The 24,606-nt window shown below is 45.7% G+C and overlaps 1 protein-coding gene across 1 annotated transcript; it reads right to left on the bottom strand.

Moving 5' to 3' along the window:
- Positions 1-198: 198 nt before the first annotated feature.
- On the bottom strand, positions 199-22,227 carry LOC131108940 (uncharacterized). Its single transcript, XM_078792431.1, has 42 exons — positions 21,272-22,227; positions 21,140-21,207; positions 10,490-10,737; positions 10,246-10,416; positions 10,038-10,169; positions 8,501-8,575; positions 8,083-8,175; positions 7,348-7,489; positions 7,181-7,227; positions 6,870-7,055; positions 6,773-6,799; positions 6,590-6,652; positions 6,452-6,520; positions 6,327-6,380; positions 6,136-6,252; positions 5,558-5,611; positions 5,437-5,472; positions 5,239-5,373; positions 5,100-5,174; positions 4,990-5,034; positions 4,838-4,900; positions 4,723-4,758; positions 4,581-4,664; positions 4,435-4,500; positions 4,252-4,314; positions 3,633-3,719; positions 3,522-3,557; positions 3,395-3,448; positions 3,269-3,325; positions 3,134-3,193; positions 3,017-3,067; positions 2,875-2,896; positions 2,724-2,792; positions 2,644-2,660; positions 2,475-2,573; positions 2,248-2,395; positions 2,086-2,159; positions 1,884-2,012; positions 1,766-1,813; positions 1,635-1,697; positions 1,253-1,566; positions 199-1,179 (listed from the first exon to the last, which is right to left on the bottom strand). The coding sequence occupies exons 1-42, from the start codon at positions 21,544-21,546 to the stop codon at positions 978-980; spliced, it is 3,954 nt and encodes a 1,317-aa protein (XP_078648557.1). The 5' UTR covers positions 21,547-22,227; the 3' UTR covers positions 199-977.
- Between the last annotated feature and the right edge of the window lie 2,379 nt (positions 22,228-24,606).

Genomic DNA, 24,606 nt, shown 5'->3' with positions numbered 1-24,606 from the left:
CCGGTAAGACAATGATTCAGGGGATATTTATTTATTTATTTTAATTTGGCTAAATTCACTAATTAATATTACAACTCTACGCGTTTTTCACAATTTGACCATTGTAAGTTGAATTTTTAAAATGTATTGCAATTCAACCTAGTGAGATATTCAGTTTAGATGCCTATAATAGAAAACAAACAGACGTTCGTGTTTTGAAAGAAAAAAACTTTATTGAACCAAGCACCAACACATTTGTTTTTCTACATTTTACTTTTCAGCATGAAAACATATCGCTAGTTAAAATGTTTAAAAGTCCAGTATCATGTAAATACTGGCGTCCTCCACCCCAAAAATAAACATTTGAACTCAGCTCCATTTTCAATCTACTAAAACACGAAAGTACAAAAAAGAAAAAGAGACACAACATGAGACAAATAATAAAAAAAAAGATAAATTACATTCTTAGATCTTTTGATTTCATGTTTATGTGCTGTGACGGTATAAATAATTCACTGGATTTAAATTAAATAGCCTATCGAGATAAAAAAAAAAACATTCTAGAAAATAAACAATGAAGTACAGTGCATTTCAATTTGGTGGTCACTGGAGGGGCAAACAAAATGCAAATAGTGGAAAAGAAGCTTTGGCCATTTCAATGTTAATACTGTTTTTAAAAAATCTCCATGACAACCTGTAAACATGACCCTCCTCGTGTGGAGACACATCCATCCTCAGGGGGGACAATTTGGGGGGAATATGACTTATGTCAATTGGTCTCTTGGAAAAAAAGATGCTGCATAGATTAAGCTCACATCTAGCACATTCCCGACAGAATGATGGCTACAACTAAGTGAAAACTGGCCCTGCATGAATGCTTCATTATATGTGCCAAAGGGACGATCCGTCAAGGCACAAACGGGACGATTCCAGCCTCACGGCGTACGTGAGCGCCTCAAAGGCCACAACACATCTCAGTCCGTGACGGCGCGGCGTCGCTAAGGGTTCTTGTGGGTCTCCACGCAAAGGACGATGTACTCGTTGGAGCAGCTCCGCGTCTCCTGGCCCAGCAGCAGCCCGGAGGTCAGGCAGGAGGACTGGCCCGTGACGGACACGTGGTCGGCCCGCCAGGTCTCGCAGTGCTTGTCCACCACGCGCATCCCCCTGCTGTTGGAGCCGTGCCAGATGCTCTTCTGAGGCCTGTCAAGACACCGTAACAACTACTTGCAGTTTGTTCACGAAAAAGAAGACGAGCGGGAGGATGCTTACTGACCAGAAGGGGTCGGCTAGAACATCCCGTCCATCAAAGGAATAAATGGGTATCCTGGTATTGATGGCGCCCCCCTCGCCGCTAAAGATGGACCTCCAGTTCCTGAACAGCACGTCCCCCCTGAGGTTGGTCACGGGCAGAGTGTCCCTGAAGCCGGGGTAGACCACGTGGACCAGGTCCTGCTTGCCGGAGGAGATGAAGGCTCGGTAGTTGTGGGGCAGGCCCATGGCTTTGGCCTGCTGGTAGCACAGCTGGTCGGCGTTGTCCAGGCCCGTCATGTCGCCCGAGTGGGGCTGGTTGAGCGCCACCAGGTTGAGCTGCGACGAGAGGGGTGAAGTTAGCGGAGCCGCGGAATGAACAAACACCTCGTTAGCGCTTAGCTTACTCTGTCTTTAGACGAAGGCACGCGCTTGATTGTGTCGGCTTTGATCTGCTGTGCAGCCCGAGGCTAAACAGGAAAGGCTGTTGAGTTATGGCAATATTTTGACAATATATCAAATACTGGGGGGGGGGTACCTCGGTTTGTGTTATGATGTTACTGGAATGGTAGACCAAGCTGCCAAGCTAGAAAAGGGAAAGGCCTCTGTTACATTTCACCCAAAAAACATTACATTTATAATTATATTTATATTACCTGTATCTCCTTCCATCCCTGAGAGACCTTGAGGAAGAGACTTCCTGTCCCAGTGACAAAGACCAGCGTCCCCTCTGCGTCACTGAATGTCTTTTGCATCATCGCCTCCATGGTGGCGAAGGTTTTCACCTATTTAGGAAAAATAAGTAAATAATGCAGTTTGAGGCAAGATGAAAGATTTGCTGACAACAATTCGACATACAGTAGCGGAGCCTCCTGAGGGTCCACGTGGTCCAGGAGGTCCAGGTGGTCCAGGGGGGCCGGAGTAAGTCAAAGCTGTCACAACACAAAATGACATAATTGAACATTATATATATGGTTCATATTCACAGTTGGATGTAAAGTAAGAGGATGATTGACACACCGTTTCCACCTGAGCCTGAACCTGAGCCGTACGCCGAGTGACCCCCCGGAGGGCCTGGCGGTCCAGGAGGTCCCGCCAGACCAACGCCTGGTGCGCCGGGTGCCCCGCGGGGGCCAGGAGGGCCGACCACCGACTCCCCTTTGGGTCCCTGAAACACATGAAGGGGATGTCAAGGCCTGGTTTGTGTCAATTCAATGTGACTGTGTCGCCATGGAAACGTCACTCACCACCAGGCCTTGTCTCCCGGGGCTGCCCGGTTGCCCGGGTGACCCTGCATCTCCCCTCTGGCCCTTCTCTCCTGCGATGCCTTGGTCGCCCTTCATTCCCTGACGTCACACACATTCTATTAGGCTTCTTTGGCTTCAAGACAACAAAACCTTGCAATGAAAGACTTACCCGTCCTTTTTGATAATCTATGTGGAGAGAAAACAATTAATCACACTATAACAATTTTTTTGGGATATTTTGGTTCTCACCAGGTGGCGCCGGGATGCCGGGAAGTCCTCGCTCGCCCTTTTCTCCTTTCTGTCCATTCTGACATTGGCCTTTGGGGACAGAGAATCAAACTTCCTATTGAGTGTGCATGTCAATGCGCTGCCGTGTCCTGAATGCACCACAACCACGTACCGATCGGCAAGCTTCCGTTGAGCTGAAACATCAACACACAAGAGTCAGGAATGCTTTTCCAAATGGAATGTCATGCTTGTTATACGAGTCGATTGCCAGCCTGCAGATACATGTCATTTTGTAGGAATTAACGTGGGCTTACAGGCACTTTGCAGAACGGCCTGGGAGGGATAGGGAACACGGTCTGCAGGGGCTGCGGGTGAGAACACAGTTATTGACGACTCCAGGATTTATCAAGCATTTTGGAGCCTTTTCTTACTCCTCTCTGGTATCGGAATATCCCGGGACGGCCCGGCGGTCCAGGAGGGCCTGGACGTCCCTGTGGGATGACATAAGACATTGATGGTGGTGTTGCTTTCAGGGTGTTTCAGGCACATGATGGCGTGTCACTCACAGGCTGGCCCACTGAGTCTCCTTTCTCTCCCTTTGGTCCCATCACACCAGCACGCCCCTACATCATCACCATAGGCTTAGAATACATCTTGTGCTTGAGATGATATGATGATGTACTCTGACTTACAGGTCTTCCCGGAAAGCCAAATTCCCCCTTTGGCCCCGGCATTCCTATAGGTCCCTGTTATGGAATGGGGTAAACAATCAAGTAAATCAAATCAGTAAACAACAAGACCTTTTTTTATTTGACTTACTGACGCTCCAGCTGGTCCTCTTGCACCGCTATCGCCCTGAAAAAGTACATTTTCTTTCATTATTGGGACGTATTGGACAGCTACACATACACAGTCGGCTGCAGAACTCACCTTGTCCCCTTTAGGTCCAATTACACCCGCCAGGCTTGACGTGGATCCATCCCCGGCGATGATCATCCCCGGCTCGCCCTTTTCACCCTGCGCATACACCAATGCAAACCGTGGATGCTTGAATATGTATGGAGGTTCCACTGACGTCACCGCAACCCAGACTTCCTGATATGGGCATGCCCAGTTGAGCAATGCCCCCCAGCAAATGTTTCCAAAGCTAATTTTGTTTAGTTGAGGCAAGTATCAGGCAGAAGTGGTTGGATGCTAGTGTGGCTCACATTTGCCCACTTTTTTAATGTTATGTTGTTGTATTTGATGTATGGCATCTATTAAGGTGAAAAAAACTTACAGTGTATACACAACAAGTGCTTCTTGGAGACACACACTCATTAGCATTAAAGCTACAGACACACAAAACCGTGTGTTCCCAGTTCTAATACATTATCATGGCAACCTTGTTAACCTCTATGAGACTATGATACTCTGGCACCACCTTGTGGTCATAGGCTGTATTGCTGTTACTGCAATCCTTTCCAAACTTCAACAGATGTTTTGATGCTTTCTTGCATTAAGATGGAGTGCGTTACGAGTGGAGAAGGTGCGTGTGGCGGGCACTTACCTTGAGTCCCGTTGGTCCCTGAAGACCTTGCAGTCCAGTGTCTCCCTTAGGACCCGGCTGTCCCTGCACATGAAAGGAACATCACGACATGTTGTCCTACATAAGTCCATGTGCTCGTTTGGACCGTCGTCTGTCAGCCACAGCTGTGTTCTGATCCGCTTCTTATTGTCATGTGACACTCACTGCGAGTCCCTGAGCCTCCAAAATCCCTGAGAAGTTGTAGACGCCATCTGTGTCGTTAAGGAGGAGCTGAGGAGAGACCAGCTGCAGTGAGGGATCGTGTCTAAAGCGACGACAGTAAACTGGTCTTGAGTCTTTTTGTGACTTACCTCCTGGAGGTTGGTGACGAGTCCTGGAGGCCCAGGAGGTCCTGGTGGGCCAGGTAGACTGAGCCCGTCCCGTCCTGGCTCTCCCTAAAAACCCAAGATGTCAGCATTCCACTTGCGTAAAATGACTTTAGTGTGCTTTTACCTTCAGCCCTGTAGCGCCAACGTCTCCTTTAGGACCCTGAACACAACACAAGAGCATTCATTAATGATGATAGGCTGTGTTGTGGTTTTGGGATTGTGCTGGCCCACTCCCTAACCTCTGAACCTCTCGCCCCCTGTGGTCCTGCTGGCCCGGGTGGACCTGCAACACCGGGTTCGCCCTGCACACGGGAAGAACACACACTCATCATCACGCCAGCACACGGTTTTTACAACATGGACACGTGGTTTAGTCAACTTGACCCCGGACCTTAAGACCTGGCTCTCCTGGAGGACCCTGCAGACCTTCTTCGCCCTGAAAGACACAACCAAATCCACAAAAGTCCGACTTGTTGCCCTAATGTGAGGGTGCTTCTATACCTTGGCTCCCTGAACTCCTGGCACTCCCGGATGTCCTGATCCAAAACCACTCAGCAGTCCCGACCCTTCCAGGTCCTGAAAAGGTTCACACAGGTTACCAACAGTTTTCAATTCAAATGTTCTCCGGTCTGAAATGGACCTCAAAGTCAAGGGGAAATCCTCTCGCCGGTGGACCGGGCGGTCCAGGTGGACCCGGTGGACCCCTGGGGCCGGATCGCCCCTCTGGGCCCTCTGGTCCTGGAAGTCCCGGGAAGCCTTGTGGGCCTTGATCTCCCTGAATGAGGACAAAACATTAGAAACAACAGAAGAACACGGAACAAAGGATGAGCAGCATCACCTTTAGTCCTGGTCCACCGCCCTCTCCGGGTTCTCCCTGTTTGTTTCATGCAATTGCAAAAATGTTATTTCTCATTTGGTTTTTTTTTTGACAGACGAAAAAAAGACAGATGAAAGCTCACCTTGTCTCCTTTCTCTCCAGCAGGTCCTTGCTCTCCATCCTTTCCATCTACTCCCTGAAAGACACATTTTTATTATTATTATTATTATTATAATGATTGGCTTTAACCAGTTGGGTGGTTGCAGTTTGCTACTGGATGTTTTTGCCTCGCAACAAGCGATGTAAGCAGGAAGAAAAGAATTTGAGCATTAAATACTGAATCCAGCTTTTGGGGCTTTTACAGCCCAAAAGCCCATTCATTGAGTTAGTTGAAGCCTTTAATGAGAGGAAAGACACATTTCCCCCAAAGGTGCTGCTGTCCGGTCCATGTTCTGGTGTTGGGACCATAGCAAGAGGCCAAACATGAACAAACATGCACTTTTGTATCATAAAAGTCGGGGGAAATTGTGCCTTTCTGGTCCATTCAATGTGATGGAACCCAGTGGTGATACCTGACCAGAGCCAGAACCAGAACCGGAGCCGCTAAACGACACATCCTGGAAAAGTGAGCACCAGGAGACTGAAGACTCGGTTTGCATTTCAACGTCTAGACTTTGTCAGCATGCAAAAAAAAATAATGATACAGGTTGTTGGACTTACAGGAAGTCCGGATTCTCCTTTCTCTCCATCTTTCCCAGCGGGCCCAGGTGGTCCAGGAATGACGGCCTCAGACGGGGCTCCAGCGGGGCCTCGAGGTCCTGGAGGGCCGGGTGGTCCCTAATAAAGCAAAGTTAATAATAAAACTCTTAATGTGTAAGGAAACGCTGATGATGTTTGTGAAGAGGGCTCACTCGGATGATGTCTGCATCTCCATCAAAGTCCTCCAAGCCGGAGCCTGAACCCTCCTGAGGAGCACCAAGCAGGAATCACACAAAATAATCAATAGATTATTATTAAGCTTAAAAAAGGGTCTTACCAAGAAGGATAGGCGTCCTGGAGGTCCGGGAGGTCCTGGCAGGCCCGGCATTCCAACGCCAGTATCACCCTGCCACGAATGAAAAGAAATAGATGATTGTGTGTTTATTTCTGAAAGGAATCAAAAAATAAAATGTACCTTTTCCCCTTTCGGTCCAGGCTCTCCTTGAAGCCCTGGAAATCCCGGAATGCCATTTTCTCCCTGAGAACAACAGGATCTCATGTCAAGACTAAACTATCAGAAGTCAAGTGACAGCAGAATGTCGCCCTCTAGTGGCCAAAAGCGCATATAGCGTTAATACCAAATAGGTCATTTACTTACAAGAGCGCCAGTTTCCCCTTTGCTTCCCTACAAAATATTTTCATGACATGTTCAGGTGGTTTTCTGGTACAGAAACAAAGTAAAATATGGAACATACAGGCTGGCCGTCCTTCCCTGCAGCTCCAGGTGGGCCTGGAGGGCCCTGAGGTCCAGGTGGACCGCGAGGTCCAGGCTCGGCTGCGGATCCAGAGCCATGTCCTGGAGGGCCGGTGGGTCCTGGGGGCCCTGGTGGACCCGGTTCACCTCTGTCGCCTTTTATCGGTGTGGTTGGCGCCTGCAAGGACTGAACAATTAGTAAGAAACACACTGAACATGCCGAAATAATCAATTCTTCATCAAAGTAGTACGTTAGGACAGCTTGTACTGGATTTATTAGGAGCTACAGTTCATCAAAACGTGTGCACTTACAGAGTCTGGTTTGGCGGCTGCAGTTGCTGTGCTTGGTGTTGGTTTGACTGGAAAAGAGTACATATGCCAAAATATCATAATAATATCCTAAACGAGACCAAACACGTTTATGATGCAGGAGTGAAGATCGCAGGTAAAAATATGAAATATGTTTCAGTTTTTTTTACCTTCAGCGGTGGTAACCTCCACTTCCTGTCCTGATGCCTCCTCGCTGTCTTCTTCACCGTCATCATCATCATCATCATCATTAATACTGCTTGGCATCTCAGTGGGCGGAGCTGGGACCGGGGTGCTGTCGGTGGGGTCCACCTGAGGGAGACATGGATGCTTTCTATGCACATTGAAACAAAGATCTTCAAGAGCTGCAAGCTGTGATCCCCCGCATCGCCATGGCAACGCAATTACAACAAAACGTCAAGGTTTTGAGGGCTTTGCACTGTTGGCCGATTCATTAGGAACACCTAATATTCAAAATTCCTACTTTACAAAGACAAGAATGCTCAATGTTCATGTCTTGTGTATTAAAGTAACAATATGTTGGAGTCTGTGGCCAATAGGTGGCGCTAAGATCATTACAAAACACCAAAGATGCACTTTTATGCCCTGCATTGATTGATCTGGCCGTCACAACTGGCATTTAAATTCATATTCAAATCAAACATTTTCATCTGCCATATATTTTTTCTTCAAAATATGGAAAAATATAAACAAGTTCAAATGTCAAATTTAATTTAAAATGTATTTAAATGACTTAATTCTACATATTTTTATTTAGTACAATGAATATAAAAACTACTCTAAATATATATAATATTGTAAAAATAACCAAATAATATTTTAAATATTCAACGTATGGTTTTTTCAATAGACTGGCAATATAATTAAATTAAAAAAAGTCCTACCTCTTTATACTCCCTCTCCTCCACAACCTTCTTCACTTCTTCTTCTCCCTCCATGTCTTCGTAGACGCCATGGCCGCTTCCGAATCCAGACGCCTGCAGAGGACATATTTCAAAAAAAAAATTCAGGCAGAAATTATAATGAAAAAGCTATTTGACACATACATGTAGTGTCAGAGATTTCATAAGTACAACTAAATGATGTTATTATGTTGAGTTTTTACTAGAAAAGCCCATCTTGTGGTGAGCAGACATGTAAATATGATGTTAATCCTGTCTGGAGTTACAATCTTGGCGTTGGAGTTTCCTGCAATGTATAATTTGGCCAGCAGAGGGAGACAACGCCTATTTGTTGTCTTCATGCTGACCTTTCTTTGCTCTTTAATTTGAGCATGTGTGTGTGTGTGCCATGCTCACTCACATAAGGGTCATCTTCCTCACACTGGTCATCGGGGGCCGTGGGATCGGACTTCAGCACCAGCTGCTGGATGGATCCCTGGAAGGCAAAGATAGGGATGTGTGATGATTTAGACCAATCCGTCTGTCAGTAGGAGTTATTCAGCATCATTTTATTACAGCATTATGAATATTTCCCACGCCGGACATGATATTTGCCATCCCTTTGCAGATACGAGACCTCCATCCCTTTGGGAAGGCTTTAAACAAGTATTGGAGTGTATCTGTGGGAATTTGTTTGGAATCTGTGACATCATCGAACTTGTCTTGCGGCGTGTGGAAGCATCGAATGTGTCCAAAATGTCTAAGGCGTCCAGTCCAGGCTCGCCGCTTGTGTCTCATGACTTTTATCCGCATTCTGTCTGCTTTGTTGCCATGAATCAACATGACGTGGTTATTTGTCACCACGGCCAACAGCTGGAAAGCAACAAAGGAGGGAATGGAAGGAGGGGCGCTTACTGGAAGATAAGATGAAGACAAGGCAGAAAGATCTGGAGGGTTTCTAGGTGATGTCACACTGCATCACGGACGACTTGGGTCCTTTTCTTCTCCAATTTTGCTTCTTTTGAGTGCTGTTTTTCAGCAGGCGCTATTCTCGTCCCTGTTATCCAGCGCCAGGAATGTCTGACTTTAAAGAGGAGCAAGATGTGTGCGACATCTGGAACGTTCCCCCTCTTCCCCCCGCCACCGCGGGGTAGCAGAGGAACCTCCTTGACGTATCGGCTCCCCAGCGGGATGAGTTCCTAACCTTTTTTTCTGAAACTCTGCTCACATTTCTAATAAAATCTCAGTCCTCAACTGATTGCTGTTTCGCATCTGGACCTGCTGGACCCCATGGACCTGCTCCATGGTCCAACAGAGCCACACTATGAATGTGATTGGCGGATTCTCAGACGACAGCATGGTTCCTATTACGCTGGTATCCTTATATCACTCACACACCACTCCTAGAGGTCATTCAATGTCGTAAAAGAACACGGAACATTGTAGTACGTGTATTGTTTCACATGGGGGACAAATTAATTTCAATGACATATTCAACAGCGGCGGTGTGCCAAATGCATAAATCACGCTTTGTCATTTACGGCCTTGTAAAAAAAGCGTGCAGACGTGTGCTCTGCGTCTCCCCGCGGCACTCCAACGCTGCCAACGAGCGCCATCGCATTCATCCTTCAAATGGAAAACAAGGAACCCCCAAAAACGCCACGCTTGTTAGTAAGTTAACGCTTTTACTCCTGAACTGCTGCACGTAGAAAGGGTGAAAATGAGTCAAAACCTGCAACCTTACTGTGCTGTGTGTGCTATTACTTGTCAGACAAACACTCCACAAGGGGGCGCTGTTACTAAACCCTATAAGTCAGATTGACTTACAATTTTTTTGCCGAATCAGCAGCAATGTGGCACACACATTTAGCTGTGGTGCCTAATTAAAGGTTATACATTTTGCCCACAACCCATAGGGGGCGCTGCAGCTGAGTATGTAGACAGAAATAAAGACTCACCACAAAGCGGGGAAGGCCAGTACCTCCGGCGTTGCCTACAAAGATCCCCGAGCTGGCCTCAAAGGTCAAAGGTTGGGGGCTCCTGGTGAAGGCGACACGGTGGTACTCCTCGCAGTCCATGAAGAGACGCACCTGAAAAGACAACCTGGAATTACGGAAAAGGAGACACGATGATGGTTCTCCACACGGCATGGGTACCAAGGTGTACCTCTGCGCCTTGCACCGTAATGGTGAACCTGGCCCACCGTCCCGTCATGTCCGCCATCTTAAAGGAAGCTGCTTCCTGTGTCTTGCCTCCTGTGGTGGGGTCGGAGTAGTAGAAGACCACCCTCTGGGAACCGTCCTCCACCTCAGACAGCGCCACGCCTAACTGCACCACCTGCAGGACCAGAGGCAAGGAGACGTCAGCCAGGGTGCAAAGAAGGCGGCGCTGTGAAGAAGATACCCGGTACTTTTTGGTAAGAGTCCGTGATGGCGAAGAGGATGCCGCCCCGCCTTGTGGTGGGCTTGGCCGTGACGGTGATGGCAAAGTCGTAGTAGAACGGGTCAGGGATGAACGACTTGGTGAGGCGGCCCACGTTGGCGCCCGCTCCGAAGCTGTAGGCGGGGTAGCCCTGGAAGCCTGTGACGAAGGACACGGACGGCGGGAGGGGGACGCCGATCAGCTCGGTGAGGTCCAGATCTCCATGAGAACCTCGGTCTGGAGAACAGGAAGAAGACAGAAGCCGGGTTAGACGAAGTGAGGAACGACAGAACACCAATACAACACCCGTATCAACAAGGTTGCCCTTTCAAGGAGAATAAAGCTCAGTTTCTTTCTGTTTTGATTCAACATTATACTGAGAGGTGTTCCTAATATTTTGACTTTTCCATAGCCGTATGATGGGATGGTTGTGCAGCTGCCCCCCACTCCAAAGACAACACCCGTACTCTTTAGATTTTAGAAAGAAGTTAGTGTTTGTAAAATGGCATTTTTTTAATGCAACTCTTGTATTGGACTCTTGTGATATATGTCGAATATGAAACTCTTTAATGTTATGATTTTTCCGAGTGGGAATATGCTTTGTAGCATCTTTTTCCACATTTCTTTCCGCTTGCCTTGCTTTATTTTTATGAGTCCCATAAGTCTGACAACATGTCAGACATAAATACCCCACCGCCTCCAATGCACGTTGGCCCGCACAATAAACAAAACGTGCAGCACTGACAAATAGCGCCCCTAGCGGCGGTGGAGCCTTGCAGCAGCATCTGGAAGGCATTTAAGCCCACCTAATATACTCCTGCAGCACAAAGGCAGCTCCTGTAGATCAGACTCACCGCACACTCACACTCGGGGAAGTGAGGCGCACTTCTGCCACATGTCTTAATTGGACCGGAACCCCTCGTTAAGAACAGCAAAAGCGGCCATCTTTTTTGCTTCCTGGTTCTCCTATTGCAGGAGCTTTATAGAGGAAATGATGAAATAGGCGCTTCCCTGCAGGCCCGGAGACGGGTCCTGGTGAGGTTCTTAGGCCGACATTCCCACACTTCTTCCCCACCGGTGACATCACCAAACAGCTGGACGCAAACAAAGACACGCACTGTACCGTTTTCAAGTTCTCAAGGAACTCGGCAGACGCATCCCTGCGAGTGCAATTTTTAGCAAGGATGTCAAGAGGAAAGCTCGCACCATTCCTGTCTGGAGCTTCTTCTTGGCCCGGCCCGAGCGAGCACCTGCACTGGAACAGGAAAAATGTAGCACGCCCTGCTTGTAGCATTACGCCACAATATTCCCACATCGGGATGCTCTTGGTGTTTCCGTAGTAACCACTGTTTACATGCTTGGAGAGACATCCAAACAGTTCTTGCTCTGCAAGAAGGGTCACCGCGTTGTGCGGAATGCATCCAAGTGGGCCAGTTGTTGGACATCTGGATCCATATCAGATCCATATCTGCACCTGCACATGTAATCCATTCTTTTTGTTATCGATATTGATAATATCCACCGAAACAGGCAGCATATTTTGGGATTCCCAACAGTTGGGATTCCGTGCACCATTGCAAACGACAGCCACAATAATAAACATACTGTCTCCCAAAACATCTGGAAATGGACACCTGAACTAACATGGCAATCATTAGCAAGTACAATTATACGTCATGTGCTAATGCTAGCATGAAGCATTCATTATGGTGACTGTTTCAGCGCATATCAAAGCAAAGAAGTAAAGAAAGCCATGGAAGAGAATGACACTGATTAAGCCGCAAGCACACCAGGCAGGCCATTTAGATCCAAAACATTTGTTTTCACCACATTCGGTGTCCTGGACGGCTCTGAGATCACAACATTTGGTTGCTATTAGCATGACAGATCCTGGCATATTAATAAGAGTCGAGTCGCAAAGAGAAAGGACGGTCAAATGCAACACATCAGGACTTCATCGCCTTTGGCTGATAAGCGCTAAAGCGCCGGTGCCAACTGTGACGTGTTGCTCGTGTTCAAACTGAGCGGAGGTGATGACTTCATTCAGCGTTGGGAACCAAACGGGGAAAAAAGAAAAAAAAAAAGTTAGCTGACCTCGTTGGCTGGAAAGGAAACAAATCTCTAACATGAGCAAAATGTTTGCAGGGAAATTCCACAGCAGTCAAGGCATATAATGTGCATATTTAACACCATGTATACTCATTCATACAGAAAATATGTGCATATTTAACACCATGTATATTCATTCATACAGACAATAAGTGCATATTTAACACCATGTATATTCATTCATACAGACAATAAGTGCATATTTAACACTATGTATATTCATTCATACAGAAATTAGAATAAATCCCTTGAAATCTCTAATACTTCACCTATTGTGTACAGCACAGCAACCAGCACGCCCCCTAGTGGCTGCTACTAGTACAGGGATGACATCCTCTATGCTGCTTAACCTCACTAGGGTTGCGGGAGGGGGGGGATGCTGGAGCCTATCCCAGCTACACAGCTCAGTGCTCATTGGCTCATCGTCAGGGGAAACCACAAGACGTGGATTCATCAAGACCCAGACGTTGGCTCCTTGACATTATTGATGGTTTCAGTTCTCGCAGCAGATCCTTGACATCCAACAAAAGTCTTTGGGATCGGCATGACCATAGATGAATACAGCATATGTGGCGCCCCCTACGGGTAGAAATTCTCTTTCCTAATTACAGCCAAGGTGGGCTTAAGTAAGAGTCTCGACCCTCGAGGGAACTCATTTCACATCCTTTAGGGACTACTAAGTCAATATTATCAGTTCCTAAGCAGTAAGGGGGGCAGGACGGATTGAACCGAGCCACTTCCTGGTGTGCTGGAGTGCTGACTAATTGTGAGAAAGTCTGACTGAGCACAAGGAGAGCTTCCCGACGTGGGAAAGGACTGGAGGCAGACTTTGGAGCAACATTTCTCCAGGACGAAAACCGGGGACAAAAAAAAAACTGGCCTGGTTGAAGCCAATCAGAGCCCAATCATCATCATTGTAAGAGTCGCATACAAAGTATGGAACCTGCCCCTCAAAAGAGGGGGGGGGGGTGGGTGCAAATAAAGTGGCACATTCTTGCCTTGCATCCAAATTTGATTTTAAGGAGGTAGAGCAGGGTTGGTGCAGCTCGTAAAAGATTGTCATGTTTAGTTGGACTGACTCACTTGAGCTTGAATGTGCTGCGCTCTTTAAAAGCATATTTTACAAGCTTTTGGCAAAATGTAAGCTGGGAAAAACAGTGGATTGGTGTATGTACATTCAGGATTTAGCATGCACAGCCCTGCGAGCGCACGCCAAGATGTCCAGTTAGATGTACAGTACGCTAAGGAATGCCCTGTCCAGCGTGTGAGAGGCCTTTAATGCGGCAACGCATGCAAACAGCAACAATAACATCTTGCACATGTTGCATGTCTTCTTCCCACTCCCTCATTATTCAAAGCAGAACCACCCAAAATGCTCCCGAAGGCTTTGCAGTTGTTTGGACTGAAAGAAATGGGGTCAATGATACTCAGGACTTTCATTCCCAAGTATGCTGAAGACAAGCTGGCAGGTTGGATGCAGCCAAATAGTTTCGCCCAGTATGTCTTTCTCACACACACGCACACACACGCACAGCTTCCCTTGGAATTATTATTTCCCACTCCACTTGCTTGACGCCGTTGTTAAAAGACAGTATTACTTTGTTCCATCAAGTTTTGTGTCGCTTTAAAATGCATAATTAGGATTCACCAGTGGGGAAGAGTGGGGGCACAGGAATACTATGAAAAACATAATCATTTTATGAAATATTTTTTGTAGTCTCATGAGAATAAAGTGATTTTTACAATGATTTGGAAAAATGTAATATTATATACTAATAAATTTGCAGTCTCAAAAGTAATCATTTTACTATTAATTATTACATGTATGAAATAAATTATTATTACAATATTATTAATTAAATGAGAAAAAAATCATAACAAGGCCATAGTTTTATGCAGAAAAAGTAAGAAAAGCAAGAAAAAAAATGTGATTATACCAAATAGTGGAGTTAAATTTATAAAATTATAAAAAGGAGAGCTAGCATAGCAGGTAAAAATGTAAGTGTATAATAAAGTAAAGCTGTCTTGAATAAAGACAAGACGACGTTTAACGACAGCAAATGTGCCGAGGTGCAACTTAACAGCGAGCTTTAATCTTAGTCAGCATCGAGTCATAAAATAATCCCCAAAGAGCCCCCCCCCCCGCTTCTCCTTCAATGATGCATGCCAGAGCTTTGGAGTCAACTGAAGGTTCGCCACCATGTTTGTATTCGCCGCATAGGAGATACTTGTGTAACTTATCCAAACTGTTCATAACAGGGGGGGTGCGGAGGGGGGGGGTGCTCCTGAGTGATACCATCTGCTCTGGCTCGACTTGCCGAGACTACAGCGGAGATCCAGAAAGGCCCCATCAGCCCGGAATCTGAGAACGCTCTGACACCGGCGCACACTTTTGTCAACGTTACGGGAAAGGGAGTTTAAAACGAGAAAAAAAAATAGCAGTGGAGTTGAAATTTCGACCTTGCGAATGCTGACTGCGCAACACCTGCTTGCACCAACAACACAAAAAGGGGTAGCTTTGCATCAAAACACCAATTGGTATTGAATGCCAAGGGGGCTTCGCTACACGTCTGAAAATAAAGATGGTAAAAGGTGGATAGGGTGCACACATAATAGCGCTTCTCTACTGGAGTGTGTGTGTGTGTGTTTGCTCAGGCCGTAAAGCTCTCCAGATTTGGAAGTCAGCCTCTTTCCCTTCCTAAAACAGCACACATCACATGTGCCCGCCATCCGCCATAAAAATCCACCAACAAGTACCTGCTGGACCGCCTGACAGCTTCTTCGGAGCTGCGAGTTCACTTCCTGCTGCAGCTGACAGCGCTGAAGCCGCAAGCATTTTGGATGGAGGTCTACTTTCTACCTCCAAAGTGTTTCTAAACAGTTTAGCCGGTGACCCGAGTGGGAATGATTTGCGGTAAATTGGTTCCAGGTCGTCTCCCTGCTAACAAATTGCTCACAAATGCTGAGAAACAAACGCACCTGGTGCGCTGAGGAGGTGGATGAGCCTCCGAAGAGATAGCAGCAGGTCTCGTGGTGAGGGTGAGACGGACGACAACACAACCGGACTAGAAATGACAAAATAGGCTTCAATTTTTGCCATGTTTAGAAAAAAAAAAAAAAGTTTAAAAATTAAAAAATAAATAAATAAATAAAATGTAAGAATATTCACTGAAAAGTAATAATAAAATAAAAAAAATATATATAATAAAAAATAATAATATTTGAAAATATTCAGTGTAGTAATTTGTCGTGTAAAAATGTCACTGTGCAAATTAAGCCAATACAACTATTAACTATTAAGTATTACAGTACAAGCCACGTGTATCCCTTCAGCGTTCCAGTGTACCATTCAAGTTACATAAATAAACGTGTAAAGTGTAGCTGCTCTAGCTGGTGGTGAAGTCAGTCAACGATACGTGTATATCAACCGTGTTTTGTGAAAAAATAAAACAGCTAAATAAATCCAATGTACACCCCTGTTAATCACGGCCCCTCTTGGGTCTTGGATCTGTCCCAGAACTGTTATTTGCGGTCACTTAGGGAAAGGCGATGCATGTTTCCGTCAGAACTCCAATGTTTACATTGCAGCTGCAGAGTCCAACAAGCTCTTACGTGGCAGTAAGACATTCAAATCCTCATTTAGAGCTTCTAAAACGCGCTAAATCCAAACATTTATGTGTGTTTTGATGGAAAAAAGCTTGAATTCCGGCTAAACTGCTTCCTAGTTGAAAACGATGACGTCAAGGGAAGACATTGGACCTGGACCAAACAGTTTTAAACCAGATTCCGATAAAAATGCATGCCCCTAAACCTGGAAGATCTGCGCACATACAGTATTATGGGAACTATTATGTCTTTTTGTTGCCGGGGGAACCCTTCCTGTGTTCCACAGAAGCTATCCCAGTTTCCCAAATGGTCCCGAATGGCTAAGCCAGCAACATGACGCTTGTAGTTCTCTTCACCAGGACACGTTCATGTTTCCAAAACCAAGTAACACCAACCACTGTGGTGACGTCCTGTTAAACACGGCCAGATACGCGATCTACTCTCTATATTTAAAGACGACCACACAACCAGAGGGATTCCTCCATCGGCTTCAAGCAGCTCACATTGTTGGTTAGCACAATTCCACACAGACACTTGAAGCCATTTCAGACAATCTTTCTGAAAAGGTGCGGGACACGGGTCAAGATAAAATACCTACAATTTTGGTGCAGATCCAGCTAAAGATGAGCCATTAAAAACACACGACTATTTCTCCTGAGCTGCCGCACAAACAAGGGTGAAAGTGTGTCACAAGGTGCACCACTACAAATACACCACACGGTGGCGCAGTTTTGCTGTTAAACCTTGAAATTACAACCCGTTGTACTTGTAAGTGTACGGCGTTTAACTGAACCGCCGCCGAATTTGGTACACGCCTCTGCGGGACTGACAAGCACATCCGTGTTACATTTCAGCAAGATTGGTGGAAAAACATGGCCGCCATCAAGCGAAGTTAGCAAGTCATTGCCGAGAAGTCATTGTCCGTTTGTCTAATGATTGTAAACATGAGAGGATAAATGTATTACATGTATGCTAGCAAGTATTCAGAAGGATTTTGAACATCACCCACAGGGGGCGCCACAAATGTCATTCACAGTCATGAAATAAACGCGGATGTTCTTTCATCCAAACTAGTCCCGACTTGTATCCCGGTCCACATCTTTGTTGGACTTTAATATCAACACTTGTAGAAATGTTTAGACAGAACATCATCAGCAAAGAGCATCGCTGCGGCCAACAGAGTTGTTTTTCATGTAAATGATGTTGTGAAAAGCTAAACAAAACGGCGAGGCACAAATGTTTGCTCAGGTTTACCAGCCAACGGTGAGGAAACAATCAAACAGAGAGCAAACCTCCATTTTAAATGCGTCTGGACTGAAAAAAGAAAACGCAGCTGGAAGCCAGCTGAGCACACAACACAACCACAGGAAGAAGAAGAAGAAGAGGAGGAAGTATCTTTGGACATGCCAAGCAACAATACTACTACTAATCTGAGTGAGGATGCTGAAGTCATCGCAGTCACCTGCTTGTTTTCCAGCTCCATCTTTTCCGCCCTGACTAACTCTTTCCAAGCTCCGACACCAGGATGCCAGTCACTCCCAGAACAACAAACACTTTTTTTCATGCGATGTTCCACTGAAGCTGCTCTGCCGTTTCCTAGCAGGAATGTTGTTCCATGTGTCTACTCGTACAATATTTTGGGTCACGTCCTAGCGCACACAGGACGCACTGTTGGACCCGCCCAGCATGGCAGTGAGCGTGTTTGCATGCTGAGCGAGCGCTACCGCTTCACGCTCATTGCTAATTTTACAGATCTGATGCCTTGTTTCAGTCCGAGCTAGCATCTGAAGCCATTAAAAACAACAACAAATGCCTTTAAATTGCAATAAATCAGGAATATCCCATTTTACCTTCAAAATTGTCATTAAAACTAGCAATAAACAATAAAGCATTACCATGAGTTAGCAGACTAATGTTTTTAACTGAGCTAACACTACGTTTGTACATTTATCTGCATTAGCTGAGCAGCTAGTGGAAGGAGTTGGCATGCTAACGCTAACTTCGTAGCTAGCTGATTTATCCGAGTGAGCAAGCTAATGCTAGCGAGGTCAGCGGAATTCTTGGCGTAGAAAAAGTAAATTGTGTCATTTTACATTTTACAACCTAGCATTTGCTAACTCACATCTTACAACTGTTAAATAGTTTAGCAGTGTTGTAATCTCAGGGTGCTATTCCTCTCCATGCCTGCGGGTGGTGCTGTTGGCCCCCCCATATGGCAGCATTTGGATTGCTAATCTATTTTGAATGCATTTTCCCCTTTTCGCGCACACAAAATGTGTACAAAAACGACAAGCACAGTTCAAAGTCAAAGTGACGCGACGGCCGCCACTTCCTGCATTTGTCTTCGCGCTTTGAAGCGAGCCGTCCGTTTTTAAGCGCAAGTAGAGCTCCTTGTTTGGGCGCCAGTAAATTTAGCCGTTCCTGTTTTTAAACCCCCACACTCCCACTCGTGTTTGCTGGAGATGGTCTTGCAAGATAGCAAGTTTCCTTCTCAAAACACAATAAAGCTTGCGTCAGAAAGTAGGGCAACTGGAGGGAACTCGTAAATACACCCAGGACAACTCGGATGCAGCTGTCGGGTGGCAACTGTAAAGCATTTGAGTACCGTAACTCTTCAAAAAGAACCTCCCTTCTTTGTTTACTTCAACTCTGTGAAGTCCGCGTCAAAATAGCTGCATTGTCCCTTCACACCTTCCTGTCGGCTTCATATTTAAAGCGTTTATTGTGTTTCTGTGGCGGAGCTAGCATGCTAAACGCTAACGTACACTGTACTTTTTGTGATGTGTGTTTTTTTTTTTTTTTGATGTTCCAAGTCAGCGAACATGAGACTGCGGAGCAGATGACGGACATCAGGAGCGCAGCAGAAGCCAGCTGGTGTTTAGACAAGACAGATCCTCACAGGACGCTGCTTGTGGAAAGAATGACAAGATCGTGGCTACTACCTTCAAACGCCTAATGAGCACAGACTGAAAACTTAACATTTTTGGACTTCTGTTAATTTTAACAACTGTAGCGTGCAACTGAGTGTCGATTAGGTAAACACATGACGGAAACACATGACATTTGCCCCATGTTAAAGCTATTTCAGCTTTAGTAGTTAAAAGACGGAATTAGCTTGGGGACGGGCGTGAGAAAGCTGAGTAAGCTAACTGGTTACCTTACTTAAGGTTACTGCTGTTGGGGTAACCCGCTAGTGTAAGCTACGTTAGCTGCTACCACACTAAAAATGGGAGTTTGCGCAGTCATGTTAGCTCTGTTGCTAGCAAGCTAAGAGCTATGTTAGCCGTATGGCTTAGTCGATTGGTTAGCCTGCTAAAATGGAGTCAACCAGTTAAAAAAACATTATGCAGTTAAGCGGTTGCTAAGCGCTAAAAACGCTAGGCTAGGAAAACCAAACCTGTATAAATAACATAGAGGTACAAAGAAACTTCATGTTATTTCATAAAAGATGTGTTAAAATACTAAAATTTCTAGACATTTATACAAACATTCTCGCCTAAAGAACGATTTGCAACTGCTATTTGTAGCATCCAGCGTGCAACCTTTGACCTCGGTGTGCAACCTTCAATGTCGGCTTCCTTCCTGTCTTAAAATGAGGGAGTGTTTTTTTTTATTGCTGAGTGGTTTCAAGACTCTGCTTCATTCTAAATGTCACGGCAAACAATTAAGCTGTCGGGAGCCCTCACTCGCTAATTAGTGGCTGAGAGGTGCGGAGGACAATGCCGCCTTTGTGGAACGCCAGGTCTCCTCTGCTGAACACAGGGGCTCAGACAGGGGAGAACACTTGAACGCATCGCAAAGCATGCAAGACACTTCTTCCGGGAATTTGTTTGAGTTCCACCTTCATTGCGGCGCATTGCGGCGTGTCACGTTCAGGGAGTCGGGACATTAAAGTGTCATGTTGTGGGTGCTGAGCTTATCCAAAGCAAACACTCACTTCCTCAGGGTAATTAGGGTAATCATTGGCACCACATAAGGTTTGTGCACAATGTGTGCACTTAAGTGTGCAAAGGAAGCCTCATGTGAACATTAAGAGGGAATTTGCTGTATTTAAACACTCACCACCTTTCATTTGTGTGAAAAAACAGAGGGACAGTGCCCAAAATATTACCCCTAGTGGTCAGATGTGCGTTATTATTTTTGAATAAACTGCTAGAAATTCTATTCTCAGAAAGTAAAAAAGGCAATAAGCCATAAATGGCCCAATACAGACTCACCAAAATGCCTTGACATGATAGATATTGTTACGGAAACAAGAATTGGTGTGGAAAGTAAGGACTATAAATACGTTTTATGGGTCTACACTGGGGGAGTCATGTCTGACTCAACAAAATACATGCACCCTCAGCCATCAGGAAACCTACAGTATAAGGGCACGTAACATTGCTCATTTTTGTTCTTATTATTAGTCGCTTTATTAAATGAGGCTTTTGAAATATTGGTATATTACATTATATGTTGTGTTTTTCTTCATTTTGATTAAGCTGCTATGCCTACTTCCACCTGTTCCTGGGGAAAATCACAGAGTAGTCGCCATAATTGAAGCTGCTATGCTAGTTTGTCCAGTAAGTATTGAAAAAAATGACTTACCTGGCATCACTTTTTCCTACAATAACCTTATAGGTGCTAGTTATATTCCCCCCAAAAATGTGTTTTTAAAAATGTTAAATTCACTGGCCGAGGGCTGAGCTTGTGACTTGCAATTATCTACTATAACGCTAGGGGTCAGTGTTTCCCCGAGAGTGAGCAAGCACCACCTGTTGACTAGCTGTTTAGCTTGCTGCGCAGTCATTGTGAACAATGGAAACTGAAGGCAGCTCGGTGCAAAACACATTTGGAATAGTAATTCATGGAAAACAAGCCTGCTGAGTCATCCATTCTCTACTCCTGATGCAGCAGAACCAGAGGAAGAGGTGACGCCTACCGTCCAGCTGGTACCCGGACGAGCAGCCGAGGATGTGGAGCAATAATCCAACAAACCAGGGAGGAATCCTGCACCAGAAAAAAAAAGTTATTCAAAGATCTCTCCATGGAAAAGAAATGCTGCGTTGTTTACCGTGAGATCATCTTGACAAGCTTGTGGAGGATGGAAATTAAATCCTGCTCACAAGCGAGAGATGGAGACCACTCTGACTCCTCCGGGTTTGCTCCAAGTTTAAAAAGTCTCCTCCTTCCCTCCCTCTCTCCTCCCTTCCCTCCTGGGCCAAACAAAGGCAGCTTCAGTGCATCAGAGCCCCCCCCTTCCCAAAAAAAAAAAAAAAGAAGTGGGCTGAAACCTGACACCAGAGGACCACCGGCTTCTAATCCTGTCCTCCCCTCACACACACACATACAAATTAACACACAGCAGTCAAGTCCTTCCCCTCACTTTCGCTCTCATTTGAAACTTGGGAGGCGCGGGGCCTTGACCTTAAAGGGGCGGCCGCATCATCACCGCCATCAATTTGCCTTTTATGAAACCACAGTAAATCCGACATTCAGACTGTTTGAACTTCCACGGCTTCAATCGCGAGCAAAGCGCGGGAGGTCCATTTTACGGCCGTTATTAGGAAGGGTCATAAAGGTTCACAGCCCAAAGTGCACAACCAATCAGGGCCTTGCTATAAGTCATGATGTCACTATTAGCTCTAATGCCTCTAATACGGAGGTATAGGTTTTGACATCCAAACACATTTTAGAGAATGATTCTACTTTTACATATGAAAAAATATGACAAAAAGATACTGCAAAAATGGCCCCGTGGTGGCTTATTTCACAACCACATTCAATAAAAACAGGAGAGACTTGAAATTGGGTGATATTGGGTTTGGGTCTCCTGCAATTTTGCTTTAGTTGGTTCAACAAACTATAAGACTTCTTTAGATCGAATGCTACACATCCCTGTGGCAACATTCCAAGTGGGATAGGAAGTAAAAGCATCCTGCCGCATTGTTGACTTATGCGGAATACCTCAGTGGTGAGAAACCTAAGATGCTAAGATGCTAATCCCCCCCCCTCCACCCCAAAAAGGCTTTGTCGGCAGGTCCAAGCTCGTCCCTCGGCAGCCCACCCTGAAGAGGAACGATAGCTACATGGCGGGACAGCCTGGATCATCTCATCATGACCCCCCCACCTCCAGTCAGTGTTGACAAGACCCCCAAGATGTGTCGCCTCTGGCCAAAGCTTCATTCTGCATAAAATGTCTGCTTTTTATGCCCCCGAAGCTGGAAAATAATCAAGATGGTGACCGTCTGTGATGCAGCCACGTCGTCTGGATTCAAGAGTGTTTTCAAAGGGACTGGAATCTGTCTTGGGGAAAAAAAAACAAAAAAACAAGACGGTTCATCGTCAGGAGATAAAGATGGTGCTCGGGACCTTGTTCCTGACAGTCCTGGAAGATAAGCGCTAGTGATGGCATTCGAGGGATGCCGTTAGGAGAGGCGACGCTGGCGATAAAACGGTCGCACCTCAACGATCTGGCCAAGGCTGGCTGGTGGAAGGTTACAGAAAGATATACTCAGTAGTAGTAGTTGTAGTAGTAGTAGTAGTAGGGGTTGTGGCATGGCTGTTCTGTGTGAACAGCACCGCCACAGGACGACCAAGCCGCCATTATTCCAGCTTTGGAGGTAGTAGTAAAAGAATACCTGTGAAAAACCCTGCAGTGCCTGGACACCCGAGGGCTTTTTGGGTGGTAGGTGGGCTGGATGGTGACTGGCAGCGACTCCAGCTGAAAGGTGACTTCTGATTGGAGGATGAAAGTTGATCTGAAAGGAAGAAGAAGAAGACAATGACATGTAGGGAAAAGTGTGACATCCGTGACAAAAATGGCTGCATGAATTTGAATGAAAAAGAATCACTCATAACTTGTCATCTTGTGTTTTGTTTGGACTTTAAAGTCTGAGTGCAAGCAGTCTGCAGGGAGGTGTGTGTGTTGTGAGGGGGAGGGTGTGTGTGTGTGTGTGTGTGTGTGTGTAAGTCAGGCAGCCAGACTTTGTTCATTCATCCCTCGCTTGGCTAAGAGCTGCAGATCCCAGCGGAAAATACGACGGAAAAAGTGAAGTCCTCCACGAAGAACAAGTATAAGGAGGAGTGTTGGGCCTTGTCATGACCACGCCGCCACTGGCTCCTTACTTTTTACACCTTTTTAATCACCGATGCTAGCACCCGTTAAAGCACCTGCCTGTTTTTACTAGTTTTTACTAGCTTAGCTTCTTTTTACACTTGTATGAGTTAAGAAAGTTGAAAATGGAAAGGTATGGAACATGTCACATTATGGTCATTGCACTTTGTGCTTATTTACACAAAAACTGGCTATTTTATTGCTTTTATCTTTTACTATAAACACTTAGATGGTGCCTGGCTTATTTAAGACTAACTTCTTTCAAAGGTAGCATATGCAACACATGGCTGGTTTTCTGGTGCCTTGATGGTTAATAAAGACTTTACTATGGCCACATTTTGACCCTGGAACTGATGATTTCTATGGAGCACATTATCTTCCAACAATTTAGGAAACTTTCTTCGCCTTGAGCGCAGGATTCCGCCCCTACGCTGTACGGATGAGCAGTTTTTCCCCAGGACAGCAACAGCTGGTTCCAATGTGGCCAAGGATTAAGAGAGGCTCCGTCTGCCTTCCCGGCCCAGGAAAGTAGTACACATTTTGGAGCTACTTGAAGAACCCCCAGTGTGAGCTGCGCTAGTACATAAAAGAAATGCACCCCAGCATGTGATGCATGATATTTGACAATAAAAGCAACGTGAACATACACACGATATTGGATTGTTTTGGAGGGTGCAGGTGTACCTAATGAAGCGGCCAGGGATGAACAAGCTGAGGAGTGGGAGGCCTCACATCCAAGTGGGTCTGCTGTCAACATCTAATGTGGGAAGATCCTCAGAAAACGCTGAGTCGTCCCTCATAAATCATGTTGACTTCCCTGGCAAGTCCACGACTACTGCTGCTCGACATCCCCTTTGATGGAAGCCATGTTGGCCATGTGACATGCTCTGCTCGCGAGGCTGAACGATGGCGACAATAACGTCACCATAATGGCGGTTTGGCCGGCCGGAGGCCGAATACTTTTGGCTTCTTTGTTTTCCCTGCGAGACGACCGCAATGTTTGCCTCCTTCAGAGCTCCGCCACCAAGAACAAGTGCGAGGACGTATGCATGAGCTTTTTGGGAGACGCCAGACACCATTACACATTACATTTACTGCTTTTCCTGTATTTACCTTCTTTTTACACTTTAATGACAATGCATAATGCAATAACTGCATTATGACCCCATCACCCTTCATTCAAGTTTAAATTACAGATGCACGATATCTTTTCTTTCAAACCGATACCGATAACCTCAAGACTGATATGGTATCAATAACTTTTTAAAGTTAGATTTAAGTCTAGTTTGTTT

Source organism: Doryrhamphus excisus, linkage group LG7 (genome assembly GCF_037039965.1).
Source record: "Doryrhamphus excisus strain RoL-2023G ecotype Guam linkage group LG7, RoL_Dexc_Guam_v1.1, whole genome shotgun sequence".
In the NCBI taxonomy this organism is placed as follows: domain Eukaryota; kingdom Metazoa; phylum Chordata; class Actinopteri; order Syngnathiformes; family Syngnathidae; genus Doryrhamphus; species Doryrhamphus excisus.
The sequence above is the reverse complement of the archived record's forward strand: the minus strand, read 5'-3'. Positions and strand labels throughout refer to the sequence as shown.